Below are 24,530 nucleotides of genomic sequence, written 5' to 3' on the forward strand. Positions count from 1 at the left end.
TTTTAGGTGAAATGAATAAAAAGTTTGCTGATTTAAATTTAAATATGGAAATCCATTGTCAAAGGATGTGACTCGCGAATCGCAAAAGGAATTGGAATCAATCAATCAATCCTAATTTTGGGCTTATCTCGGATGACTGGGAAAAGGTCAGTGCGAAAATCTCTTAACTTGAACTAAAGACTGAAACCGAATTAAATGACCTGAAGACGCATAGAAGTTACTGTATCTCGTAAAATTCGGTAGATAAAGTTTTATTTCTTTCAATTATTTCTTACTTAAGGCTAACGGGTCTACGGGTGTTAGTAACAGGATAAAGTAATTTAATCTAATGGATATCCGCTTTAAAACTGTGATTAACATCGCGAAGGAACTAATTAAAGAACGGATCGTGTTTCTGCGGTTGTTATGATAAGAACAACCCTATAAATAAGAAATCTCGAAAGAAACATCGTTTACATTTTTAAATTCATTTTATAAATAGGACGACTAACAAAAGACTTTAAAATGAGTTGGAAAATTGAGGTTTTGTTTTTGAGTGCCTTTCTTATTTGGGAGACTAGTGCCTCAGCTGAAGCTATGTGTGGTAAGTTAAGTTAATTTTCAAAGTACTAGCGTTACCAACATACATGCGAAGATTAAAACTCACTACAAAAGTGACTTAACAAAATTAAATGTCAATAAAGCATTTAAGATTAAGGGTCTCTCAACTTGTGCTTCAAATAGATTTTCTTAAATTTCAATTTTTCAAAATAAATGAAAGGATTGAGGTAAGAAAATGATTTTTTAGACTTTGATATTAATTTAAAATCATGACTAATTTATCTTGCAAGACCTCGTTCAAAACTTTTTTGTTCAAAAACAGGATCATTCGTTAAAATTAATATTATTATAATATTAATTAAAATCAGCTAGGCTAATATTGAACAAAGGGTAGATATGGGTATATTAATATCCAACATCTGGTTATTAAGGCTGTTAAATTTTATTTGATCTACCATTGTTGTGAAGGTCGTATGAATTCTTGGTTCGACATTGATATATGTTTTTCATTTATTTCCAGTGGCCATAAATGCCGATTCTTCTCCTGCATCGAAAATTGAAGAATGCGTTGACTCTACACTATCTCCTCCAGTTAGTGCTAAATTACTTCACCTAAAAGTCTTATTAACATGGAACTAAAGCATTGTTTTCCTTCGAAAACATTAATGTTAAAGGTTTTCGTATGAACAGAATTTAATGAATAGCTGTTATGGGAAACGCTCTATTTTAAAAACCGGGGATTTCTTTTCGTTGAAACGAGTGAATCCAGTTTTACCTTCGTCGGTGTTATCTCCCAATGTTTCTCTTGTATATACGATCCAAAAGTTATTTGTATGAAGTAAAAATAGCGAGACAATCACTGTATAACCGGTCACTATTTAAGACAAAGTTTTGCTTTTAAGTACCAATAATAACTTTGATTTATTTAATTTAGCACACACTTCAGAAATTTATCATAAACGTGAATTTTATTACGGAAGACTGAATTTTAAATCTTTACAACCACAATTATTTAAGGTTTTTAGAAATAAGAGTAGAGGCAAACCTTGAAGAAGACGATATAGATCTTTATTTATATCTAAAACAATCGTCCGTTATAGTTCTGCTATCCGATAAATTTTATTAACTAATTAGAAAGTATTTTTGCACTGTGGTGAATAACTATGCAACGGCACAAGAGGGGAGGGAGAAAACAAACCGTCACTGCACTGGTGTGGCTTCAATCGGGTCAAAAGACATCAATTTAAGGGAAACAAAGAAATTCTGGGCCAATTTGTTTTTTTTAGGGATACGGAACTTAGTGCCGGAGCTTGAACTGGATTCTTAACAACGTAAAAAGATGTTTCGACATAGTCATTATCAGCTAAATATTAATATATAAATCCTTGGTATGATAAATACCTAATAAGCACAGCTGTAAAATATATCATATATTACTCATTAAAATTATAGGGGTGACTGTTAAGACTACACAATTTTTAGAATTCTTAAAAATTAATCCCATACTGCCAAATGAACATTTTATGAAATTGTCGGCTTTGAGGTCTCAGGAAATATTCTTATTTTTATATTAACGTGTATATTTTAAAAGTGGAAATACTATGGTTCATTTTAGACAGCCAATATATTTAACTCGTGTCTTCAAGAACATCTGGGATTGAACTTAGCTGGATTTGTGGTACAACTTTGTAAAGACCGAAGTGTCTTGGAAGCTAATGGCAGCCCCGTAAGTAAAGTTTATTTATTTTGAAACATATCAATTTTTGCGCGATATTTCCCATTAATAATCAGATTGCTGAGAGTGCCAATCTGTACCATTCGGGAGTTATGAAAACAAAGACTATAGTTGCGGCTTTATATTCCGTTTTATCCTGAATGTATTCTCCGTTTCATCTAGAGTTGAATAACTGGAATAAAAAAAAGCTTTATCAAAATTATTTAAAGATTAACTGAAATATTTAGCCTCATGACTACAACATTAGTATCTACAGTATTTAAATAAAAACCAATTATTTATTTTGATAGTAAAAATAAAATTGTAAGGTATTATTAAAAAAATTAAAATGCACCTAATAAAATTTGGTAATTCGAATTTCAGGTTGGCAATTGTTTTGAGGAGAATATGGAACAACTCGATGTAAGTATTATACTGTAGTATGTGGATATAAATCTACAGGATGTTCCTAAATGTTATGCAAAATGTTTCATGAGTTTAGGGGGTGAGTTGATAAGTATGCCTTATTTTGTTCCCATTTTCCTACGTTGAGTTAAAAGAGCGCCAGAGATCTTCAAAGTGTGGCCTGCAAAAGCACAAAACCAACTAAACATTGCGAGCTACCCGTAGTCGACCTATTTCGTTCCTGTTCTGTAAAATGAACAATACCTGTGTAACGAACCAGTCAAGTAACAGAATGTGCCTGTATCACGTAATCGTTTATGAACATTGGTAAAAGTTCGTGAGACGGGGATGCGTCCGTTAGGGTACCTTTCCTGGAAAAGACATTGCGCAGCCAAAGCATTGCCATCCGCTATCTCATACACGAAATGAATATCCGCCGGTTCTTCCGAAGTGAACTCCATTGTTGCAGTTTGCAAGTGATGATAAATCATGGCCCACCACGACTTTAAATACTTTTTTACGCTGGTTATCTCGTTTTTTTACCTATCCCACAAACCCAAACCTTAATGTTCGCATTTCCCTGCTGCTTCGTTTTGTGCGTGTGAGGCTACTTCCAGGGACTAGTAGGCCACACTTTGAAGCTCTCGTAAGACTCATTAAAATTTTTGCATACACTGTTGAAACACTCTGTTTATAGTAGATATGTCAAGCCTAACGCTTTAGAACTTTGAAAGGCACCTTCGTCGGGTATTTAATAAAGAAAACGAAGACTTATTTTTTTCTAGATGGTTTAGTGTATCATGTTTATTAGGAATTTTAAATATAAATTTGTGATTATTACGAAATGGTTTAAAGTTCCCCAGCTGAAGGAATGAAATCATTTTTATTTTCGTTATATATTTTCTATCGGATATAGTATTAAAATAGCATCGGTGCTAAGCCTTGTAAATTTAAAGAAGTTTTTTACAGAATGATAGAAAATTGATTAATGATTATGTCCCTGAAATTTTATAGTTATTGGAAAAGTATTTAAAAAGTTACGCTACTTTTTCCGCAACCTACATCAAACGGCTCAAAAAATTAAGAAATCGAGGTTGAACATACGTACAGCGCCAAAAGAATGAAGCGGCAAAAATTTGAGAAAGTGCGGTGTGTTATGCATTTTAAAAACACGATATAAATATAACTCAGTTAAAAAGCCAAGGATAATGTCGTAGCAGACGACAGTTCCGACCGAAAAACGATAAAACTGGTAAATATAATATGTCGTTCATGAGATGGCGCTGCAGATAGGTTCAACCAAACTTTTCTGAGATTCTCGAGACGGGGGGATAAAACACGAAATTTGGTTGCTAATAATAAATCAAATACTGGAAATATTAGCATGGAATTTTTGGTATAACCATTTTCGGACGTCGCCTATCCATTTAAATCGTTTTTAAACAATTTTAGGGTGGTGACAATTCCCCTTTAAGGTAATCGTGATTACATGGATTTTTTGACTTTTCAACATAAAATTGCTTGAAAAATAAATTCCGGTGTATTTTTTTTATAAATTTTCGAATTTACATGACTTTTGGTGCCTAAACTACCCAAATGTTTGATATAAATTTCCCAAAATAAACACATTTGAATCCCAGTTTAAGAATTTCTTTAAATCAAATTTCCACTAATTTAAAAGAATTATGTTCGTCGTGTTTTGCTTAGCTATTTAACCTTTGAAATTTTCCGTCTATCTAACGATAGGAAATCACATGGCCACAACAGCTTTTTAATTGGTGTGCCCACCCGGGTATCCTGAGGGTGGGCGGTGGCCACTCTTTAACATAAGACGGTAAAATATATATCAAACGATAGGAAATCACAAGGCCTCAACAGCTTTTTAATTGGTGTGCCCACCTGGGTATCCTGAGGGTGGGCGGTGGCCACTCTTTAACATAAGACGGTAAAATATATATCAAACGATAGGAAATCACACTGCCTCAGCAGCTTTTTTTATTGGTTTGCCCACCGGGTATCCTCAGGGTGGGTGGCGCCCAAGTTTTAATCCTTCAACTTAGGATGGTATTTTATATATCTAACGATAGGAAATCACATGGCCTCAACAGCTTATGTAGTAGTTTGCCCACCTGTGTCTACTAAGGGTGTATGGGTTTGCCTGCCCGAATACGCCGATGTGAAACTAATATTACGGCCTGGGCAGACTTGTTTATAATCATATTATAATCGGCTACGTTTTGTGCGTAGCGTTTGGTCTACTTAGAGAGAATGACCCACTTATAATAATATTTAAAGGGATATACACGGTTGCTCGTATCTGTTGGGAACTTTTAAATTATGTTCCTTGTTAGCCGTAATATTAACAAGAATTTTTTTTTAGTTTTAGAACTGTTTTTTATAATTATATTATAATTGGCTACCGAACAAACACGACTAAGATCCTTCGCAGTTATAGGGCCGTGTTAGACGTCTGTTTTCCGTTACTAAGCGAGAGGGCGTCAGAGGGAGAAACCACGCGACTTTTCAATGTTTTCGAATCGGGGATGGTAAGCGGAGAGGGTGGTTGAGGTCGTTTGGCTGGTCTGTCTTTGACCGTTCATTTTGGTTTTTCCATTTATACTCATTTCCTGGTATTTCGCACTTTGGACTAGGTTCCCCCAGCATTTGGCCACGAAATAAGTTAATTGTTATGTTTGCCTTAACCCTTGGAGCCTCAGATTCTTCGGTTTTATTCCTTATATTTGATTATTTAAGTGCGTGGTACGTTTAAATATTACTTATTTCATTATTGATAAAGGTATTTCCCTAATCATAGCAATCTTATCAAAATAGTATGTTTTTTTTAATATACGTTTGGAAATTTGCCACAGAAAAACGTTGCGAATAATTTTTATTTTCCTCAGTATTTATGTGATTTGGACGCTTGGAAGTTAGAAAGATAATTTTGAGCTTTAAATATATCTCGGGCATTAACATAAATATTTTTCTTTGGGTAAATGTTCAAATAAAACCAGGGGCACAGGATAAAGAAATATTGCCGCTCTTCGCGGCTCTGTATGGTACGTGTTTCCTTTTCAGTGTTGGAAACTTTACCAGAACCAATTGGATGGGTCAGTCATTCATGGAAATCCCGTTAACTCTATAGTAAATGATTTACGTGATCTTGAAATCAGCTTCATATTCCTGAAATCTGGGATAAAGTTAGTTCCAAAATATAAAATTCAGCCATTAAAACCAGAAATCAACACGAAAATCACGCCCTGAAATCTCAAAATCATTTTCTGATTTCTGAAAAAACTTTTAGATTCAGAATCCGGTGCAAAATTTGCAAATATCAAACCCCTCGGGCAAATGTTTCTGTAAACATTTGGGCCGGGAGGCGGGTCAGCATAGTTTCCCCATTTTATTACTTAAAATTCCTATACCTAAGTATAGGAACTCACAAAGAAAATCTTTTACATTTAAATGGAATATAAGCCTGAACATAATTTTTGAATAATAATCTCTTGATACTCTTGTATTACTTGTAAATATAATATTTCCCCCGAATGCGTGCTGATGTCGTGGTGCTCAGAGATACGTGAGCTTGCAGGATAAAACGCTCCAAAAAGTTGTTTGATCCTAAATTTAGATTAAGCTAGGATCTAGGCTGCCAGCTTTTAATAAAAGACCAAGAGGTAAACGAAATTATATTATAGCTTTGATAAACTTGTTGTTCTTTTTATATTTATATTACTTGTTATTTTTTTCTGTAGTTAAAAAGAAATTCTTAATTTGTTAAATATAAAAGCTCTGCTTCAGTTTTTGGCCGTTGTAAAGGATTTTATTCGTACGTTGTTAAGAAGGAGTGCACTAATGAAGTTAAGAGTTCGTAAATTTTTCTTAAGCTACGAATATGCTTCTTTCGGTAAAATTACTCTAAGGTTTAATAGCGTGCTTCTTAAGATAAAGATTTCCTTCGTATGATTTAAAAATAGTTTCAAATTAAATTTTTCGGTTGTTGTAGTGTCGTGTTTATTATTTTAACAAGGCGAGAACCCCGCCTTACAGGCGGGCCCTCAGCTAGTTGTGTGTTTCGAAGCAACCCACCCCAGTACGCCCCCAACCCCTTTTACCCATGCGAGAATTTCCCTGGCACCCTTTACCCCATAGTCGAACCACCGCAGTAAGGCACCCTCCCCCATTTACCCATGCGATAATTTATGTGGCGCCCTTTACCCCATTGTCGAACCACCGCAGTAAGGCACCCTCCCCCATTTACCCATGCGATAATTTATGTGGCACCCTTTACCCCATAGTCGAACCACCGCAGTAAGGCACCCTCCCCCATTTACCCATGCGATAATTTATGTGGCGCCCTTTACCCCATTGTCGAACCACCGCAGTAAGGCACCCTCCCCCATTTACCCATGCGATAATTTATGTGGCACCCTTTACCCCATTGTCGAACCACCGCAGTAAGGCACCCTCCCCCATTTACCCATGCGATAATTTAAGTGGCGCCCTTTACCCCATTGTCGAACCACTGCAGTAAGGCACCCTCCCCCATTTACCCATGCGATAATTTATGTGGCGCCCTTTACCCCATTGTCGAACCACCGCAGTAAGGCACCCTCCCCCATTTACCCATGCGATAATTTATGTGGCACCCCTTACCCCATAGTCGAACCACCACAGTACGGCCCCTCCCTTTTTTCCCACGCGATTATTTCCGTGGTACTCTTTTCCCCATAGTCGACCTCACACCGTAAGGCCCCCTCCCCCTTTTTCCAATGCGATAATTTCCATGGTGCCTTTTCCCCCAAAGAGTTAAATTTCGGGTGTATTTCGGGTTGGGACAAACACTGCTTAACTCTCAGGGGCGACAGATTTTGAGAATTTTTAGAAACTGACATTTGCGTCACTTTTGAAAATTTGTAAAAAAGAATTTAAAAACCAAATCCGAAATCGAAGCCGACTCGATGCGAAAACACGAATCGCAGGGTACGTAAAAAAATGCGACGCGACGCTCGCGCCCGTAACGCGTGCGTGAAAAGCGTCAGAAAAATCGAGAAATAAATCTCGAAAATCGGTTCGACGAACGAACCTACCTACCAACCTACCTACCACCCAACCAACAGCTTTTTATTATATAGATACACAGAGTGGTTGAGATAATTGTTCAGATTTTGAAATGTATTTACCATATCAAGGGGATTATATGTATTCTGGTGACTTGTTATCATACAATCAGGTCATTTTACGAAAGCAACGCTGTTGATTATTTAAAATAAATGAAATATCACTGACTTGGCTTTATTAAAAAAAAGGGAAAAATCTTTAACATAAGTTATTAAAGTTATTCAACATTTGGAATATGTCTAGTACGTAGTATTACAACATTTATTAAACACAATTCTAACCTGGATCTGAATACATTCTTTACGAAATAATAATGGTTTTTATTTCCTTCCTTTGCAGGCTAATAATGGAAGGCAGCAGTTAAATAACTTCGAGGTAAATATGTGAACATTTATTTAGATTACAAATGTACATATACATATATTACTATATCAAAAACCTTTACTTTTAGTTGAGTTGATTTAGTTAAGCATTATGATATAAATTTCTAAATACAAGTACCCGAAACAAAATTATTTAACTTTCTAAACCTTAATGATGTCGAACAAAAAGACCTATTGACATATTATTCCAACCACAGTAAGACCATATATCCAGTATGTGATGCGAATAATGGTAAAATAATTACTAGATTCCCTTCTGCGATATCTGGTCCACAAAAATGTGCTCTTTAAAAATAACAGAACATTTTCGAAATTACTGCAGATTGTTTCAACGTTTTATAACTAGTTTTTCCTAAGCATTTTTGTACCATCTAAAAATTGTTTTAAAGTAAATTTAAGTTCTTTATTGCGCTGCTTCGAAAAATTTACTAATTTCAGAGGTTTTTATTTTTTATAATGCAATTTAGACGTCCTTAGCCGTAAAGTTATTTTATAGTATGTTTCCGTCTTTGAATGCGCAATCTCTTAATTCGACGTCCGAAGCTATTAGGCCTATAAGACGCACACCCTAGAAAGTTACGCAATATCTAATTCAATATCGGTCAGTGGGTCAGGCTTAAAAAAATTCGAGTTTTAAAAAGAGAGATTAATAAGTCGAATTCAGAAAAATATTCAGGTCATTCAAATAAGAATCTTTCAGCCCTAAGTATTAATTATATACATAATTCCCCATACATTCGTGGTGCATAGCAAGTGTAACTAAATAGAAAATTTAGGGCTTCAACCTTAAATAGTTTGCTATAACGTTTTAACAGTGGGGTGGAGAAGTGCTTAGCATTCTCGCCTCGCAGCCAAAGGAGCCGGCTTGAATCTCGGTTTGTGGTATTGGGTAAAATTCGAAACCACTTGTGCGTTGAGTTTTTAAGTTATATCCCTGCTGGCTAGAGGGGTTCTCCACGAGCTCTTCGGTTTCCTCTTTCCATAAAACTTGCTGAGGTTCAACGGTAGTATAATTTTAAGGATCTGTTGGCTCGTGTGGCAGGAACGAAGGGCTTGCCACCCACCCTCCTAAGAAATTTAACCCGGCCAAGGGTAATTGGCCTCACATCTCACTAGTTAACTTAGGCCTGGGGAGTTTCTTGGGTATTGGCTAAGCTGGTTATTATTATAAATATTATTTAACCAAAAGTTCTGATTATAAAAGTAGTTGTTAAATGAAATCTACTGAACTGAACAAAAAATACAAATTGTTATTATTATTTAAAAAAAAAGCTTTGCAAGAAATGGAATTTAAGGATAAATTACGATATTGTACAGTTTTATAAGGGCAATAAAAGAATTTTCGCAACTTGGCAATAAGTTATAGGTACCTAAATGCGTTTCGCATATAAAAAAATGGCTTGTAGCATCGATGAAAACACGAAGAAAGATGCAGAAAAAGTATAGTTATGGTGCTTAGAAGGTTGCTGTTAAACATAGTGCAGATTTAGGAAAGTCTTTATTTTTTGAGACTTGGCAATACTGTTGATTGTGAAGATTTATTTCATTTTGAACCTCAATTTAGCTGATTTGTGAATGTCTGTGGATGACGGCGCTTCTCAACCTTTCTGTAAACCCAAATTTGTTTATTAGAAATTGAAGAGAGCGTGTTTATCTTTTGTCCGATACAAAGAAAATATTTTACTTAATACTAAAACTATTTTCTTTTTGTATTTAGAAATGTGTATTTTCAAAATTTGGAGTTGGCGATAACTCAGATGAGGATTTTGAGGAAGAAGATGATGGTGGCAAATAATATGTTTCTACGAAAAATCTGAATTTGAACCTCAATAAAACTTGCATCTATATGTTCGTTTTTATTATCTTAAACATTTTAAGTAATTTATTAATTTAAACCCAATATTAAAAGTTACAAAAATATTGAGATCAAAAGTATAGTAAACGTAAACTTTGCAAATAATTGTACAGATTTTAGCCTACTTGGTGTACATCTTATATTTTTATGATTATTAAGTAAGTAGGGAAAAAGCACGGTATTGGGGAAAAGAGCATAACCATATCTAGCTCCACCAACTACGCAGCAGGTATTCTTAGGTAATTTAAGAACCACTTCATATTTGTGTAAAAGCACAAAGATCCAAACTTATTTTAATTTCAAAAAATGATTTATTTGCGGTAGTTTTCAAGACAACAAGATTAAGAAATAGTTATAGCATCGTTTTAAACACCAATTACAGTATTACTAATGCATCATCTAACTGTGAAAAATAGCGCAAATATGGTTTTTTTAAAGAAAGTTTACAACGACATTTTGAGCACATAAGATTATATCATACGTAAAATATTCAAGTCTGTTGAATTTGATAACTTTATTAAACTACTTCTATAGGCTTAGTCAGTTTCAAACGAAAGTGACACCCAGCGCCTCTCATGGCGAGATCGCGAAACTTGGTTTGAAAGTGTTGAAATGAATGTAAAGTCGGCGATAATTAAACGTTAATTAACCTACCAAATGCTATAAGAAATATTCCCGTTTATATGAACTCAAATGTAATATAAAATCGTCTTGAAAAATCGCTTATCGCTATATAACATTCAGAAATAATATTTTTAAAGCGCCATGTAGATAATCGAACAGCTGCTCGTCTAGGTAAAGTTTGCGTTGTCAACGCGTGTATTAGAAAGCAAAATACGATTTTAAAAAGTAGGTTGCAATTCGGAACGATGTTAATACTTTTTGTGAATTTTGTCATCAGTGAATTATAAATATGACTTGAAATAAGTTTCAAGGTTTATTTAAAAGCCAGTTTCATAAGTTTTCATCCATTGGTTCGTTCACAATGTATCATATTTTGAAACGAAAAACCCGAGTACTATCGTTAAATGATGGCGAACGCTTATAGTTCTTTCTATAAAATATTTACGCTTGCCCAAATTGTTTGAGATGGGTCCCGCTACCTGGCTACGTCACGAAAACTTCATTTTCTAGGGGAGTGGGGGATAATTTTTGGGCTATGGAAACACGTGTTAGCAGCCTCTAGTGGCTCGAGTGAGAGAGCTTTACGCCGTATTTTTTTTCAAAATAGTAATTAAAAGTAAGTCAGTCGATTATTTAATTAGAATTTTAACACTAAAAAAAAGTTCAAAAAGTTAATCTTTAAGATTTCACTTGATTATTTACATAAAAATATCATACACCATACAGTATCTTTAAAGTAGACGAAAATTATAAGGCGGTCAATCTTGCCCAGTCTTAAGCCTCGGTTTAATCTACCGCGTATTTTGAAACGGAAAAACCTGGGTACTAGATCGTTAAATGATGGCGAACGCTAATGGTAATGCGAAACAAATAGCGAAATACGTGGGACTTTTGGCGTTAAATGGACTAAGAACCTATTTAAGACTATCTACCTATAGAAAAGGTCAAGCTATTTTGGTGGGCAATCGTAAACATACGTTAGGGAAACAGTTAACGAAGACCGCTAAGTAGCTCAAGGGCAATGCATACGAGAGACGTCGGTGACTAAAAAGGACTACGAATTAATGTAAGTAATTTAAATTTAATTGCCATATAATTTCCATCTAATATTCCTCTAGATAGAAGTATTTCGAGTCACTGCTCTCTCACTAGATGTCCATTTAGACATACGCGTAAACTTTGAGCCCACCAATTTTGAAAACAAAACGATAAAATAAATCTTAAAAGATTTTTTGGGTTTCTTTTAAATTCATTTATTATGGCAAAATGTTTATTGATTAACGGTTTGTTAATTTACATCAAATTATCGCTACGTTTACATTTGCGTCAACGGGAATTGTAGTTCATTTTTTTACCAAGTTACGCGTGAACTCGCCCCTAGAGGCGCTGCGCGTCAATCGCTCGTACTCTATTCTATAATGGTTTTTGGTAAAAAAATGTTTTGATAAAGAACTTCGTTTTTGGGTAAAATCGATCATAGTTAAAATTTCCAAAACTATTTTATTTTTTAAATTTTTAAACTTACGAACAGAATTTTCAAACGACCAATGAACATAAAAAGTATTTAGTACCTAAAAATCATTTTATGAATATCCTGTTAAAATCAGAATTAACATCGCGAGAGAACAAATTAAGAAATGGATCAAGTTTTTGTTGTTATATTTATAAGAACACTAAATTAAATATAGAATATCGTTAGATACATTTCTAACTTTAATCAAAATAATTTTTATTTCCGTCGTCCATTGCGAGGATGACAGACCATTTCCTGTAATTATCCACAAATTGCCTTTTCAGCTTTTCTTTAACTGTCTTATCCCGGCAATCTGACCCAGTCATCGACAATGTTACCTTAAAGAATGTCCGACTGACGGTGGTGTTCTGTTTACGTCTATTATCATTGATAATCTCTCCGTACTCCCTTATCTTTTTTTCAAAAAACACGACCGGCATTTTGATATGACATTGAATAACCAAAAAACAGAACAGATAACATTATTTATGACACAAAGAAAACTTCAAAAATGAAAGTTAAGAACGCTGCAGTTATTGATAATGTTATGATATGTAAATATCAATAAATTGCTACACTCTGTAAAAATTAACTTACTTAAGTAAATGTAGCGATAATTTTTCACATACCCCTAAGATTTTTCTTATATACTTGCATATTCATTTAAGATATTTCTTATATACTTGCATATTCATTTAAGATATTTCTTATATACTTGCATATTCATTTAAGATATTTCTTATATACTTGCATATTCATTTAAGATATTTCTTATATACTTGCATATTCATTTAAGATATTTCTTATATACTTGCATATTCATTTAAGATATTTCTTATATACTTGCATATTCATTTAAGATATTTCTTATATACTTGCATATTCATTTAAGATATTTCTTATATACTTGCATATTCATTTAAGATATTTCTTATATACTTGCATATTCATTTAAGATATTTCTTATATACTTGCATATTCATTTAAGATATTTCTTATATACTTGCATATTCATTTAAGATATTTCTTATATACTTGCATATTCATTTAAGATATTTCTTATATACTTGCATATTCATTTAAGATATTTCTTATATACTTGCATATTCATTTAAGATATTTCTTATATACTTGCATATTCATTTAAGATATTTCTTATATACTTGCATATTCATTTAAGATATTTCTTATATACTTGCATATTCATTTAAGATATTTCTTATATACTTGCATATTCATTTAAGATATTTCTTATATACTTGCATATTCATTTAAGATATTTCTTATATACTTGCATATTCATTTAAGATATTTCTTATATACTTGCATATTCATTTAAGATATTTCTTATATACTTGCATATTCATTTAAGATATTTCTTATATACTTGCATATTCATTTAAGATATTTCTTATATACTTGCATATTCATTTAAGATATTTCTTATATACTTGCATATTCATTTAAGATATTTCTTATATACTTGCATATTCATTTAAGATATTTCTTATATACTTGCATATTCATTTAAGATATTTCTTATATACTTGCATATTCATTTAAGATATTTCTTATATACTTGCATATTCATTTAAGATATTTCTTATATACTTGCATATTCATTTAAGATATTTCTTATATACTTGCATATTCATTTAAGATATTTCTTATATACTTGCATATTCATTTAAGATATTTCTTATATACTTGCATATTCATTTAAGATATTTCTTATATACTTGCATATTCATTTAAGATATTTCTTATATACTTGCATATTCATTTAAGATATTTCTTATATACTTGCATATTCATTTAAGATATTTCTTATATACTTGCATATTCATTTAAGATGTTTCTTATATACTTGCATATTCATTTAAGATATTTCTTATATACTTGCATATTCATTTAAGATATTTCTTATATACTTGCATATTCATTTAAGATATTTCTTATATACTTGCATATTCATTTAAGATATTTCTTATATACTTGCATATTCATTTAAGATATTTCTTATATACTTGCATATTCATTTAAGATATTTCTTATATACTTGCATATTCATTTAAGATATTTCTTATATACTTGCATATTCATTTAAGATATTTCTTATATACTTGCATATTCATTTAAGATATTTCTTATATACTTGCATATTCATTTAAGATATTTCTTATATACTTGCATATTCATTTAAGATATTTCTTATATACTTGCATATTCATTTAAGATATTTCTTATATACTTGCATATTCATTTAAGACATTTCTTAAATACTTGCATATTCATTTAAGATATTTCTTATATACTTGCATATTCATTTAAGATATTTCTTATATACTTGCATATTCATTTAAGATATTTCTTATATACTTGCATATTCATTTAAGATATTTCTTATATACTTGCATATTAATTTAAGACATTTCTTAAATACTTGCATATTCATTTAAGATATTTCTTATATACTTGCATATTCATTTAAGATATTTCTTATATACTTGCATATTCATTTAAGATATTTCTTATATACTTGCATATTCATTTAAGATATTTCTTATATACTTGCATATTCATTTAAGATATTTCTTATATACTTGCATATTCATTTAAGATATTTCTTATATACTTGCATATTCATTTAAGATATTTCTTATATACTTGCATATTCATTTAAGATATTTCTTATATACTTGCATATTCATTTAAGATATTTCTTATATACTTGCATATTCATTTAAGATATTTCTTATATACTTGCATATTCATTTAAGATATTTCTTATATACTTGCATATTCATTTAAGATATTTCTTATATACTTGCATATTCATTTAAGATATTTCTTATATACTTGCATATTCATTTAAGATATTTCTTATATACTTGCATATTCATTTAAGATATTTCTTATATACTTGCATATTCATTTAAGATATTTCTTATATACTTGCATATTCATTTAAGATATTTCTTATATACTTGCATATTCATTTAAGATATTTCTTATATACTTGCATATTCATTTAAGATATTTCTTATATACTTGCATATTCATTTAAGATATTTCTTATATACTTGCATATTCATTTAAGATATTTCTTATATACTTGCATATTCATTTAAGATATTTCTTATATACTTGCATATTCATTTAAGATATTTCTTATATACTTGCATATTCATTTAAGATATTTCTTATATACTTGCATATTCATTTAAGATATTTCTTATATACTTGCATATTCATTTAAGATATTTCTTATATACTTGCATATTCATTTAAGATATTTCTTATATACTTGCATATTCATTTAAGATATTTCTTATATACTTGCATATTCATTTAAGATATTTCTTATATACTTGCATATTCATTTAAGATATTTCTTATATACTTGCATATTCATTTAAGATATTTCTTATATACTTGCATATTCATTTAAGATATTTCTTATATACTTGCATATTCATTTAAGATATTTCTTATATACTTGCATATTCATTTAAGATATTTCTTATATACTTGCATATTCATTTAAGATATTTCTTATATACTTGCATATTCATTTAAGATATTTCTTATATACTTGCATATTCATTTAAGACATTTCTTAAATACTTGCATATTCATTTAAGATATTTCTTATATACTTGCATATTCATTTAAGATATTTCTTATATACTTGCATATTCATTTAAGATATTTCTTATATACTTGCATATTAATTTAAGACATTTCTTAAATACTTGCATATTCATTTAAGACATTTCTTATATACTTGCATATTCATTTAAGATATTTCTTATATACTTGCATATTCATTTAAGATATTTCTTATATACTTGCATATTCATTTAAGATATTTCTTATATACTTGTATATTCATTTAAGATATTTCTTATATATTTGCATATTCATTTAAGATATTTCTTATATACTTGCATATTCATTTAAGATTTTTCTTATATACTTGCATATACTTGCATATTCATTTAAGATATTTCTTATATACTTGCATATTCATTTAAGATATTTCTTATATACTTGCATATTCATTTAAGATATGTGCAATTCGTAATTTAAGGAAAGGTATATTTTTCAAGTCCCATTGTTAGTGAGTACAATCAAGAATTGATCTATATACAGGGTGTCTCAATTTGCTCGATCAGGCCATTTTTCTCAAAATGTATTTATTCTAGGGGTCTGAAATTTTCAGGCTTTATTTGTTAGGTATGGAAGGCTTTGGTTACTAAATTTCAGAAAACTCGAACGATTTTGGGCCGTTTTGGAAAATTTATTTTTTCACCGTTAGGTGTCACGCAAAATGTTTCAATAGCAAAGTTGTAGGGCATAGTCGATAGTGTAAAAATAATTTTGGTTTAGAGGTCGGGGGAAAAACAAGTTGTACTAGCAGGCAATAGCCTTTAACGTAAACAATAGTACATAAACACTAATCACAACACACTTGAACATTTATTTTAGGGAACTTATGCTTTCAGCTATGTAGTTAATAATCAGATATGCAAAAAGTTATTGTTAAATAAAATTATTACGTTCAACACCTAATTAGACAAAGTAGACAAAGACCGCGTCTTCCATTTCGACGTGGTTACGAGTAAGATCATCAAACCAAGATTTGTAGACCAAAAATTACGCTTATTTTTCTTTTGTTGTTTTTAACGTGAAATATCAATTGTCCGAGTAGTATTTAAAGCGTTTACATTTCAAAGTTAAAACATTATCTCAGCTTGACCATTTGTTGTCCAGTATGCCTTTTTACACTCGAGATCAGCGCGCTCATATGCTAGAATTATTTTACGGAGAAGGTCGTCGTAATGCTACTCTAGTAAGGCAGTTATTTAGACGAAGATTTCCCAATTGCAGACAAAGTCATACGACGGTTCTTAGAGTGGTCCGCGACTTCGACAACTGGGGTAATATCAATCCGAGGTTTCGTGGTCGTGGTCTCCAGGACATCGACATGGAAAACACCATACTTGCCTACTTCGTCGCCTATCCTCGAGCGAGCGTCAGGACTGCCAGTTTGACTTAGAATTGGATCGAAACTACGTTTGGAGAACACTCAAAAGACACCATTTTCATCCTTATCGAGCGACACTTCACCAAGGACTGCATGACGGTGATAGACTGCGCCGAATCGACTTCTGCAATTAGTTTTGCCTCATGGCTGACGCACATCAGGATTTTCACGATCAACTACTGATGTCCGACGAATGTTCATTCGGAGGAGATGGGCCTTTCAACCGTCAAAACCAACATATGTGGGACTACGAGAATCCACACTGGCGATTTCCTCACCGCCACCAAGTGCAGTTTCGCTTAAATGTGTGGGCTGGTCTGTTAGGTGACAGAATTATTGGCCAAATCGTCTGAACGGTCAAAAATACTTGGAGTTCCGTCAAAATGAAATATCCAACGTGTTGGACGACATTCATCTGGCCGAGTACAGACGCATCTGGTTCCAGCAAGTTTCCTGGAAGATGGATCGGAAGAACTGGTCCTGTTCGTTGGCCTGCAAGATCCCCTGATCTAACACCACTCGACTTTTTTCTTTGGGGATTCGTAAAGGACTACGTATACCAAACACCTGTGACGAGCGTTGAAGATTTACGACAAAGAATCATCGGAGCATGTCGCCGGCTGACTCCAGAAATTGTTCGGGGAGCATTTCGCAATATGCAACATCGTGCATATTTGTGCATTGCATCAGAAGAAGGCATTTTTGAAAACATTTTGTAGAAGTCATTAAAAAACCTTTGTCACTTGGGCTAATTATTTTTTGTTTATTTTTCGAAATCTTATAACTGAAATGCATGTTACCTACAATTCTTTAAAGGCTATTGCCTGCTAGTACAACTTGTTTTTCCCCCGACCTCCAAACTCAGTGAAAAATAGGTCTTTTTCAACCGAACCCAAATTATTTTTACACTTTCGACTATGCCCTACAACTTTTCCATTGAAATATCTTGCGTGACACCTACCGGTGAAAAAATAAATTTTCCAAAACGGCACAAAATCGTTCAATTTTTCTGAAATTTAGTAACCAAAGCCCTCCATACCTAAGAAATACACCCTGAAAATTTCAGAACCCTAGCATAAATACATTTTGAGAAAAATGGCCTGATCGAGCAAATTGAGACACCCTGTATATAAATAGATAAATTCTTGGTGTAACTATTTTCCGGAATATTTGTTTTTACGATTTTCTCGGCTTTATTTAATTGGCTCGAGTCTAACATCTTTGGTGCACTGCCGCGATTCCCATCAGAGGCGTTTCAAGTTTTACCAAGTGAGGTAATAACCCAGTGCCTATAGACGTTGTAACTTTCCCCATGACCCAGTTGCCACCCATGCCGCGACAATCATATGTTTTTACAAATTTAACTTACAATCTCCACTTGTTTGGTTCGGGTTTCGCGTTTAAACTATATTTTCGATGACCTATTCGTTCGAGTGTTCCGTAAGTTTTATCATTACTTTTAATTTGTTATGGTGAAGCTTATTTGCCTTCTTTTTACAATGGACTTTACAACCTTTTCGGGTATTTTAACTGCATTATAGCCCATAGGTGGTTATTATTATTTTATATTCATTAGTGTCCTTGTAAACACGTTCTTGAAATATTGAAACAAATACAAATTTATGAAAATTAGAAAGAGGAAAATGGCAACTAGGACAAAGTTATTAACATATTTTAGAATTTTAAATAAAATGTACCAACTACAAAATAGCCATTAATGCCGCGTTTACGATACCAGTTTTCAGTCACCTGACCTAATTCACTTGATAAGTCAGTCGGTATTGAAATCGCCCTGATAAAAATCTGAAGACTCGATTACCACATTTTCTTCTGTTGTTATTTCGAGTGAGTTAGGCCTAACCGTGTCTACCCAGAAGATAGTAGTGGTGAGTTTATTTATATTTAGGGTCAATGGGGGTAAGGGTGATCAGGGGGTAAGTGTGACCACCCCTATTATTTCCCAAAATATTATTATAATAAAATATTTGATGAATAGATATTGAAATATACTTAATTAAACACATTTTGTCTATTTTCAATATTAATTTAAATTAAATTTAGTTTTTAAAACTTTTAGTTCAAAAAACGTTTTACTATTCTACTAGTGTTTAGAGCAGCGGTTCCCAAAAGGTGTTCCGCGGAACCCTGGGGTTCCGTGGAAGTATCACAGGGGTTCCGAGAATTCCCAGTGCGGCCATCTTTGTTTGTGTCAAGAGTCTTTTAAGATAAGTTAAAAAAATTAGTTGGTGTTCCGCCAGAATTAGGTGGATAATTTGGGGTTCCATAGCAACAAAAAATGGGGAACCGCTGGTTTAGAGACTTCATGCCCAAAAATAAAAGTTCTGTAACTTTTTTGCTAACTGACAAACATGGTTTAACATTTTGGTATTTTGTATTCAGCTTATCTTTTAACGTGCTTAAATAATTTGAGGTTTTCAAATTTAATCTGGAAAAACTCTTTCTAAATTTGCAGTGTGGGGTAAGTGTGATATGGTAATCAATGTAAAATTTTCTTAAAATAACTTATGGTTTATAAGACTCCTTTTTATTATTTTCTTTAAGTAAACTTACTAAAAAAGGAAATGTTAAACGGAATATAAACTCTGGTATTTTTTCCGCCCTTCGACGGTTTCGCCGTTGGCCGCTCCTTTCTATGGCTTTAAAGGTTTCGGCGCTGCTTAGTGGTTTACTGGAAAGGTAATCTCAAAAATTGTGGGGGTCTTGCATACAAATCGCGTTGGAGGTTTTATTTCCTTCATGGATTAAACACTAAAGGATGTTCCACGAGCTAAGATTTCAATGCGGAGTTCGCGTTGGCTCGGTCGTAACGTGTTTCCTCCTCCCCGCGCTTAACTCCCCCAGGGGCACCGGATAGGATTTTGTAGCGCCATCTCGTATTTTGTTTTAAATAATTTTGGAGCTACGTGATTTTCATCTGCTCTTTTAGTTGAAGATTATACGATATTATAACCACGTGGATCAAAACACGCTTCTTTCATCAATCTTCAATTTCGTTTAAAATTACAAATAGTAAATAGTGAAAAGGTTGAATCTGAAAAGCTTCAAATCCTAAAATAAAGATCTTTGTTAAGTATATAATTGAAGAAGCATTGCACGCCCGTTTGTTTGCCCATGGATAGAACAATTTCTGGTTTGCGGGCTCGCGCCGCTAGGTGGAAAGGTTACAGAGTATTTTGGCGTTTTTTCGTTCGTGGAACATCCTTCAGTGTTTAATCCATGTTCCCTTTAAGCTTTAGATTAAAATACGCATCTGGGTTCTTAAGTTTAAAAACATCGTAACTTGAAAAATTAACATTCGAGAAAATCAACTTTAAAACTGATTTATTTATGATATATATTATAGCTCTATTTCATAAGGACATATTATAAGTTTATTGTCAAAATGGCAATTTAAATAGTTTAAAGATTTAATTTGTTTTGATTTTTTAGGCCAGTCTACGATGTCACAAAAACACTTTCTTGTCCATGGAATGTAAAAAGCGGAAACTCGTCGAAAATATGTTTTATGTCCTAGTTTTATTTTTCAGAGGTTTTATTTTTTTCAACCAGTTGCGTTTTCCGGTGGTTCTTTAAATGTTAATTTTTACCCCGCTTAACCTAAAAGTCTCCTTAGCTTATGATAGGAACATCATAGAATGATTTCAAATACATCGTTTTATAGGTATTTGCGAGGGGTCGGACATTTACTAAAATCCCGTACACTTTGTCCAAAATCGCAAAATCTTTTAACTCTCTCAATGGAAAATTAACATTGAAATCCCAAAATAACTTCAAAAAGTAATGATAAAATCGCCAAAATCTCTACGAAATCCCGAAATCCCGTACCAAATAATGGCAAGCGTCCGACCCCTCGGGTATTTGACTAAGGAACAACCCTGTAAGTTTTAAAAATAGTGGGTAAGTAAATAGCTAATAAACAATATCTCATTGATTACATAAATAGTTCAGTTTTGCACCTACTATATATTGAAATATACTCGATTCACGTAGTCTATCTTAACTATATAATAACATTCGACTTTACGAGTGACGGCATAACTGAACTATTTACGTAATCAATGAGATATATAGTTTATTAACTATTTACAATAATATTGTTTAAAATTTTAACCGTTAATCGAGTAAGGTTTTTAACTGAAATCCAAAAGTATAAAAACAAGTGAACATTCGTTAAGAAAATAAACCTTACAGCCATCGCTTCTTTTTTCTACGGGTACCTTGAATTTTATAATTAGTACAAGAGATTGTCAAACCTCTGCATTAAACTTGTGCACCAACTAAATGAAAATTTAAATTTTAAACAGATTCTTGGAAATCTGCTTTACCACATACTTTGAGAAATATAGTCGAAATAAATTTGGTCGTTCCTTCGTTTTTTTTTCATGTTGAAAGAATCAAAAAAGGCTTGAATCGAATTTAATGAAAGTTCCTCCATCTCTTTATTAAAATATGAATAAAGTGAGGGTTCTTGAGCATTTTCAGTATTACACCGTGATAATTAAAATTTCGAGTTTTTAAATATATGAAAACATGAAGGAGCAGATCTTTTATTACAAATAAAAAAATAGTATTTAATTTAATTTATAATAATTTTAAACCAATAATTTAGTGAATTCAAAAATTAAAAACCAAAAAATCCGAAAGTTACTTATTTCAAACTTTCTCCCAGTTATTAATCTTGTTTTGAACTTGGTTTACGTTTTAGGTTTACTTTGCTATTCTAGAAAATTCCATAACAAAGAACACGCGAATAATCTAGCCAATAGGCGCTAGAATTAACAGCTTCTGCCTTTCGCTAAGAAGTTTTAATCCACACGGTATGATGAATAATGGACGTGCAAGTACCTCTTTATATGGTCCTTGCCGCTGTGGCCTAAAGAGAGGTGCCAGAAATAAGCACTAGTTCGGAAATTTCACAGCGTTCTCCTCTGATGGCCTTGAAACTCATCAAATTAGAAAAACACCCGCGGTTATTCGACCAGATTGCAAACTATTTGAAAATACCAAATACTTTTTTCCTATTTTTTCGAATATTCGACTATTTGATCAAGAAAAACGAATTTTCGCGAACTTTCGCAAGTGCTTTTCGATTCGACAAATTGAATATTCGATATGATATTCGATCGAATTATTTGGTCTAACCAAATACATTGCACACCCCTAATTTGATCTAGCTGAGGTTCTTATACGTAAAAAATTGATTCCAGAAAAAGGGTTTGTTACAAGGCCTTATAAAAGTTTAAATGCTTTGTTCATTATTCCTTTAAAATACAATTTTAATATAAAATTTGAAAGGTTTTACCTGCCATGGCTTTAGAATTTAAAATAAAATAAAATTACGTAATAAAAAGACTGGATACTTCATGGCTAAAATTTATATATTTTTATTTACATGGGCGAGCTTTCGGAACGTGTAAATAAAAATATATAAATTTTAGCCATGAAGTATCCAGTCTTTTTATTACGTAATTTTATTTTATTACAATTTTAATATATTTTACCATTTTCCACCAAACATTTTATGGTTAATTTAAAAAATGCAAAGGCAGAATAATAAACAAAACCCTTTTGTATTGGCACCTATAACATTTTTTAATTATTATGTAAAATGTTCAGTTTGGATTGTGTTAAACCATAGTGAATATATTGTGTTAAAGTTATCGTTATGTCAATCAAGTGCTATTACTATATTAATTTATTTTTCTCAAATAACAATACAGAATATCTGAAGTTTAAAGGTACTGTTTTAGTATCTTTACTCTCAATGTAAAAAACAACAATTTACGACATAGGTCACGTAAAAATTCGTAAACAAAAGATTTAACAATACAATCTCTGATAAGTAACTAATATACCCGGTAGTACCGAAAGTGGTGGAATTTGGAAAGATGTGGATTATCCAACAACTTTCAAAATTATATTAAGTAGATACCAGATTTAACTGAGTGGGAGGGCTGCCAGCAGAAACTTTCAGAGGTCTAAACTAAAGGAAGCTTTTCCAATTTGGTGAACTAGGCCAACAACACTTTCAATCCGTTAGGGGGAGGCTTTCCTACAAATACCCAATATTTCTGTGCCTTATTGAGATGCGGTAGTGACCTCTCCCGTAGCGCATTGTAACCGTAGAAAAACATTTTGGGTAAAATATTAGTGAAAGTTTTTATAATTTAAACCCGTAACCTTCAAATCGACGAGGGGTTGCTCTGAATAGGCTATCGCTAACGATTACATCGTTAAAAAAGATAGTTTACCCGTTCGTCAGAGTTTTATCCACGGTGCAACAATCAAGTAAGTGGTCATTCTTTCCCGAAAGGAGGTTAAATATAGACTTCAGATTCAAAGAAATGCAGTATAAATGTGATAGTGTAGGGAACTGTTGGCTCGCGTGGCATGAAGGGCTTTCCACCACCCTCCTACGCATTGTATCCCGGCCAACCAAATTGATGGATATAAAATTCGCTTGATGAATTAGGCCTAAGGTGTTGCCTTGGGTATTAGCCTAGATGATTATTATTAATATTATGTAGAGACGAAGCATAATCAGAGTTCTTTCTTTAGCTTCAATAGCTCACCCGCAATCTTTTCTGTTATCTCTGGTTTTAAATCTTTGGCTAGCTGCTTGTGAACTGCATCCCTTTTTAGTTCCACATCGAGATATATATATATCGAAGTGGGACTATTGCTATGGATGGATTGTCGTTAAGTGTTGTGGAAAAGCGACGGCACGGTAGATGGAGCTGCGAAAAATAAATTATTTCATTGGCGGCGTCGGGACTCGAACCCACACAGCCGCTGGCCGCTTTATCTCGTATATTGACAAATTTACCAACCGGTACACGTCACTTTGTGCAGATTTAACTCGGAACTTCTAGTGGTTTTTAGCAACGTGGGGGGATTTGTCTAGTTAAGTTGTCGCAATTCTCGTTCCTTTTTCCGGGTTTTTTTACGTATATTTACGGCGTTTTAGGGTCAAACTTCGCCTCCCCCCGTCTAAATTTTGACCCCCCTTATCGAAACCGTGTATGGTCAGAAGTAATACCTAAGTGTGGCATTTTCTTATCGAAACCGGGTATGGTCAGAAGTAACAAATAAGGGTGGCACTTTCTTATCGAAACCGTGTATGGTCGGAAGTAATAAATAAGTGTGGCACTTTCTTATCGAAACCGTGTATGGTCAAAAGTAATAAATGTGGCATTTTCTTATCGAAACGGTGTATGGTCAGAAGTAATAAATAAGTGTGGCACTTTATTATCGAAACCGTGTATGGTCAGAAGTAATAAATAAGTGTGGCACTTTCTTATCGA

At 32.7% G+C, this 24,530-nt stretch overlaps 1 protein-coding gene across 1 annotated transcript; it reads left to right on the forward strand.

Moving 5' to 3' along the window:
• The first annotated feature begins 504 nt into the window (after window positions 1–504).
• LOC149939360 (uncharacterized) lies at window positions 505–9,958 on the forward strand. Its single transcript, XM_090179148.1, has 6 exons — window positions 505–583; window positions 1,061–1,131; window positions 2,156–2,266; window positions 2,639–2,677; window positions 8,120–8,155; window positions 9,881–9,958. Exons 1-6 carry the CDS (start codon window positions 505–507, stop codon window positions 9,956–9,958), a joined length of 414 nt encoding a protein of 137 aa, XP_090035274.1.
• Window positions 9,959–24,530: the final 14,572 nt, after the last annotated feature.

The sequence above is a fragment of the Leiobunum rupestre genome, chromosome 6 (assembly GCF_980474605.1).
Source record: "Leiobunum rupestre chromosome 6, qqLeiRupe1.1.hap1, whole genome shotgun sequence".
NCBI lineage: Eukaryota > Metazoa > Arthropoda > Arachnida > Opiliones > Sclerosomatidae > Leiobunum > Leiobunum rupestre.

Bases quoted from the DNA above. Each gene is read 5' to 3' on its own strand.
- LOC149939360 (XM_090179148.1), top strand. From the start codon at position 505: ATGAGTTGGAAAATTGAGGTTTTGTTTTTGAGTGCCTTTCTTATTTGG. The intron at 2,267-2,638 runs GTAAGTAAAGTT...TTCGAATTTCAG, and splicing joins TGGAAGCTAATGGCAGCCCC to GTTGGCAATTGTTTTGAGGA. The intron at 8,156-9,880 runs GTAAATATGTGA...TTTTGTATTTAG, and splicing joins AGCAGTTAAATAACTTCGAG to AAATGTGTATTTTCAAAATT.